This window comes from Euprymna scolopes, chromosome 18 (genome assembly GCF_053919585.1).
Source record: "Euprymna scolopes isolate OS-2025 chromosome 18, ASM5391958v1, whole genome shotgun sequence".
Lineage (NCBI taxonomy): Eukaryota > Metazoa > Mollusca > Cephalopoda > Sepiida > Sepiolidae > Euprymna > Euprymna scolopes.
Window position 1 is genome coordinate 112,701,037 of NC_136499.1, and position 6,089 is coordinate 112,707,125.

Genomic DNA, 6,089 nt, shown 5'->3' on the forward strand with positions numbered 1-6,089 from the left:
TTTTTTTATGGACCCTTCTTTTATGGGCCTTTAGCTGGTTTAAATAGTTTTTAAGGGGTCAAAATTGAAAAAAAAGTCGTTATACATTTTGTACATTCATCTTGGTTTATTTTTAATCAGTTTCATGTGCTCATCACGTTAGTACAGTGGTAACGTCAGCAGCTTTGAATGGTACAGTTTTGCTTTTAGTTTCGATTCTAGTTGATGGCACCCAAATATTTTTTTTTTTTACTTTTAAAATCACGACTCTATAATAATATATACGAAATCTGGACAAATTAATATATCATATTTAAGCGTATTTTACGACCGGGCAAAGTCAGGCGTGCTGCCCCACCTCCCACCCAACCTCGCTAGTTGTAATATAATATTTTTCTTAGTCATCTGTGGAGGGGAGGGCAAGGTCGCTGAACCTTTTTTTTTACAGACAAAAGCCAACAGAGTTGAATAATTTTACAAAATTTTGGTGAATTTATTTCGAACATGAGGAAGCTCAGCTAGGAAATTATTTTGGCTCCAAAGCTAGTATGAAATGTCCTTTTTTCCTATTGACTGTGTAGTTCTAAGCGGTCCAGGTCCATATTCCCAGGCCACTGCCTCTCGTCTTTCGGGTCAAGTAAATTTATTGCTTAGTGTCTGAGGCGCTCCCATTGGGGAATGCTGATAAGGCTTCCCATCGAATTTTCAATAGGCTAGCAGGATTCTTCCTTTAGGTCTGCTGCCTTTACTTTCTTCTACCTTCCGACCTTGTGTCACATCTTTGCGCGGTAGGATGAAAGTAAATAACACCTATATATAATTCCAAACCCATTATTTAATCGATGGGATAGATTTCAATTTCATTCAATACATTGGCACAGGACTAAAAACATGTAAAATTTTAAGGAATAACAAGTAATTCTTGTAAGCTATAAGTTAAATTTATATCCCACAGTCAGAGTAGATAATTTCGACGAAATTATTTTTTTGCAAAGGGGTGTCGCTGTCTGAGGTCTTGTTCCATCAGCCACGTCTGGGTAAGAGTGTGTAGTAAAAAAAAAAAAAAAAAAAAAATTGTGCAAACCTTTTACCACTGGCAACGCCCGCTTCAGAGAGTGAAAGAAGAAAGAAGAAGAGGAGAATGGCCACTGCATCTATTTATAGACTAGAGATCATGGGAAGAGTATGCAAATAACTTTGGACGGTTTTGTCCTATAAAAAGCCTGTATTTGGGAGAGAGGGGGTCTTTTTTGTTTGGCAGAAGCAATTGCTGTCAGAAGTGCATTGGACTGCAGGAGTGAAGATTGAGTTGTGGGGTCATTGTATTTAACCACAGAGTGTTAAGTCATTTTTATCTAATTCTTAATTAGTGTCACCTATAGTTCAGCTCAAAATTGCATGTTGGTTCCAGAGTCTGGAAAGATGCACATCGAGAACATGGTAGGTTTAATCCTGTCATAGCGATTAAAGGGGACATAACTCTAATAAAGAAAGTAAGGATTATCGCCCTTCATAGATGCTAGAAAAGAATTGGGGAGTTTAGTCAGAGAGAAAAGCGACATAGCGGACATCGCTTGAACTTTCAATATCGTCTGTAATTCATTTAATTCCTGCCACGAATAAATCGTATTTAATTTAAAATGAGTTTGTCTACTTATTATTTGAATTCCATAAATCCGGCATCCACATTTCTTCGGACACAACAAATCCTATTTCAGCTTTTGTAACATCCGAGTTTCTTTAGGTGTATATTTTCAAATTGGGGAATATTTATGTTGAACTAAAGCATTTATATTCCATTTTGAACGCCCCATTAAAATCCATGGGGATAAAACGAATAAAATTTTGGGGTTTGTATTACTGTACACATAGATTCGAAAAAGTTGTCAAAAAACAAATATAGAACAAATAAATGTTATCAAAGGCAAGATAAGTTACTTTTCTACCTAACTGGATATATTTTTCGTGTTTTTATTCAATGTAACATCTTTATTCAGCTTGAAACACATGCAGTGCAGTGTTTACCGATATATTGGAAACTTCAAAATGGCGCCCGCGCCCGACTGTCTGTTTAACACGGTAAGTTTGGGAAAAGATGTTATAAATAATAAACTAGACAAAATACTATTAAAAAACAACCGAATATATGTCAACTTATGTCACGGTAACATATATTGAGCGAATCTCTAACAGTATTTTGTCTAGTTTATTATTTATAATACCTTTTCCCAAACTTCCCCTCTCCGAGAGAGAGTCGGCCGCCATTTTGAATTTTCCAATACATCGGTAAACACTGCATGTTTTTCGAGCTGAATAAACATGTTACACTGAATAAAAACACAAAAAATATATCCAGTTAGGTAGAAAAGTAACTTATCTTGCCTTTGATAACATTTATTTGTTATATATTTGTTTTTTGACAACTTTTTCGAATCTATGTTTACAGTAATACAAACCCAAATTTTGATACTGTACCAAATAACAGAAACGATTGTCTACTTGGGCTGTATCTACGGTAGGAAGGAAGTAAATAACACTCATTATTTAATCCATAGGATAGATTTCAGTTTCATTCAATACATTGGCACAGGACTAGAAACATGTAAAATTTTAAGGAATATTGATAATAATAATTTTAAGGAATATTGATAATTATAATACACAAGTAATCCTTGTAAGCTGTAAGTCAAATTTATATCCCAGTCAGGGGAGATAATTTTGACAAAATCATTTTTTTGCAAGGAGATGTCACTGTCTGGTTTTCTTCCGCTTTGGCTATATCTGCCCAGAGAGGCAGGAGGTATGGGTCTCTCATAAATTGACCATCAGCTACGTGCCACTATTGTGAGCATCAGACAATATCTGATGAACAAGTTTTACATTATGTTTAGATATATAGAATCGGATACTCACATAAAGAATCATGTGAGGGGCCCATTCAAAAAAGAGTACCAATTTACCAGTCTGTGCTGGGCTGGACTGCTGGTATCGATTACACTTCCACCTCGTCCCAAAAGATTACATTTTTGTTTTTGGCAATTCATTATTTTTTTTTTTAATTTATTTCATTTTTTTTTTAAATTTATTTCATTTTTTTTTTTTTTAATTTATTTAATTTTTTTTAAATTTATTTAATTGTTTTTTAAATTTATTTCATTTTTTTTAAAGGAATGTAACATTACATTTAATGCCGAGCAACGCCGGGTACATCCGCTAGTATACAATAATTAGTAGCAATGTATAGTGATAAGTAAGACTACACAAGTCGTATATACATATATGGCTAAAGAAGCCTTGAATATTTTATAAAGAAGAAAATGTAGTTTACATGCCTAAAGATACTAAACCCAACTTATCGCAGACTTTGCACTTTCATAAGGCGCTCGAAGAACTCAACACCTGGGAAGGTCGGGTGTTACATCGGTCGAAACGTTGTGAAAAGTAGAATCCAAGATAAGAACAGTAATCTGAACGATCCAAATAATTTTGATTCACAGTAGTTTTGTGGTTGACACGTTGTAAAAGAGTACTCAACTATATAACTAAGAAAAAAAAATAAACAAGAATATAATTGACATAAGGGAAGGCTATCCCCCGTGGATTAAATAAAGGGTTTTGTTCGAAATTCTGCGCAGATTCCTGAGTTTGACAGGACACATTTGGGAAAACCGGAGGTTAATCGGCCGAAACGTTGGGAGAAGTAACATCCAAAGATCTGAACAGTAATCTGAACAATCCAAATAATATAAATTTACAGTGGTTTTGTTGTTGACACGTTGTAGGTAGTCAGGTCAATTATAAAAAAAATTTGTATGAATCAGAAACTTCTGATAATTTTCAATTTTTTTTCCGCCATTATTCTGCTTTGGTTATATTGGTTTCTCCCTGATAGAATCAGATATTCAGATAAGGAACCATTCAAAAGGAGTACGAATTTGTCAGTCTGTGCTGGTGTCGATTTCACTACCACCTCGTCGTTTTCTTGGCGATTCATTATTTTTTTAAAATTTACTTCCACAGGTTACGGAAGTAGAAGTAGAATCCAAGATGAGAACAGTCCAACTAATATAATTTTACTGTAGTTTTGTGGTTGACACGTTCTAGGTAGTCAGGTCAATTATAAAAAAAAATTATCATTCTGTGCTGATGTCGATTTCGCTATCACATTCATTATTCTTTGCTTTCTTTATTATTTACTTCCACAGGTTACTGCACCACAAATGCACACAACTGCACAGCTAACTCAACATGCATAGATGATGAAACAAAAGGGTTTAAATGTGATTGTAAAGGGAATTTTATACACAAAGGAAACCAATGTTTACGTAAGTACATGCATATTTAAGTTATACGGCACACTCACGTTCCTGGACATTGGATAATGCGAGCTAGCATGTTACGATGACCTGCACTCTTAACGGACTTGGTACCTCTGGAGTTTGCGTGCATATAGGTTTTATTTCAAAATAAGGTTTTCCAAGGAAAAGATCATTTATTATTAATTAGAATCATTTATTTTATATAGTAGTAAAAGGACAATATACAACAAGGGAAAACCCAAGAACAATACTTACAATAGTAACATTATTAATAAGAATAGACATAATAATAGTAACAATAAAACACAGATATACAACTGTATCAAAATCATCCAAAACAATAACATATTTTAGTAGAAGCAGAGATAGCGGTAAGAAAAAAAGTAGGCGGGGTTTAAAAGTAGAATATTATATCAAAGTAGATGCAACCTCTAGGAAACTAAAAATATCTATTATTGGTCGCATGATAAGTCAATTCAAACCGTCACAAACTCACTCTCTCTCTCTCTCTCTCTCTCTCTCTCTCTCTCTCTATATATATATATATATATATATATATATATATATATATATATATATATAGTGTGTGTGTAGGTGGGTGTGTACATATGTCTGCTCCTACATATATTTCTGTGTATATGCGAGTGTATATATATGTATACCTGCATGCGTGCATATAAGTGTATATGTATGATAAAAGATTGAAAAACACACAATTGTTGATGGTTACACTCTTTTAAATATATATATATATATATATATATATATATATATATATATATATATGTATATATATTCAGTAATGTGATTGATAATTTAAAATTCAAATTAGAATTAAATTAAAAATCCGTTTCACAAGAAGGAACAACAACAAAGTCAATAATTTGTACGATCGTTTTGGAAAACAATGTTTTTATTGTGGTAGACATTAAGCCACAGACAATAATTTTTACATATAGTATTTTTAAAAAACAAAGTTTCCTCATCAGCAAAAGTATTGGGAAGGGTTTTTAATATATGTAAAATTTATTGTCCGTAGCTTAATGTCTACCACAATAAAAACATTGTTTTCCGAAACGATCGTACAAATTATTGACTTTGTTGTTGTTCCTTCCTGTGAAACGGATTTTTAATTTAATTCTAATTTGAATTTTAAATTATCACTCACATTACTTAATATTAAATTAGCTCTAGGATATTTACCTATCGAGCTTATTATATATCTAAATTACAACGAGCACTTTTTCTTTTCCTGTATTTTAATTAAATTAGTAATTTTACTATTACATTAAAATACACTCTGCTCTTTAGACTATTGTTATAATCTCCTTTAAATTAATATATATATATATATATATATATATATATATATATATATATATTATTATTATTATTATTATTATTATTATTATTATTCAGAATAGTGAAATACAATAAACCTACTAGTGTGCGAATCCAGTGATTATCGGTCTTACAAAATATTATTGGATGTAATATTTTATATAAGACTATCTCAGCTAAATAAAATTGCTCAATATACTAGATAGAGCAAATAAATCATAATTTAGGAATTTAAAATTTGTGATTTGAAAAAGTTAAATTTCAAATATAGAAATTTTATTGTATGCAAGACAAAGAATACAGTATAGTAAAATATATTTCCTTAACTCATGAGTTTTCGATGTTTATACATCTCCTCGGATACAATATAGTAAAATATATCTCCTTAACTTTACTATACTTTGTCTTGCATACAATAAAATTTCTATATTTGAACTTTAACTTTTTCAA

The 6,089-nt window shown here is 31.8% G+C and overlaps 1 protein-coding gene across 3 annotated transcripts in view; it reads left to right on the forward strand.

Moving 5' to 3' along the window:
• The window catches only part of LOC145297770 (uncharacterized), a 576,130-nt gene that overhangs the window by 534,323 nt on the left and 35,718 nt on the right, over positions 1 to 6,089 (forward strand). For all 3 annotated transcript variants that reach the window (XM_080144014.1, XM_080144016.1, XM_080144015.1), the window contains one exon: positions 4,185 to 4,304. In XM_080144014.1, the coding sequence (XP_080000140.1) occupies positions 4,185 to 4,304 (120 nt within the window). The remainder of the gene's footprint in view (positions 1 to 4,184; positions 4,305 to 6,089) is intronic.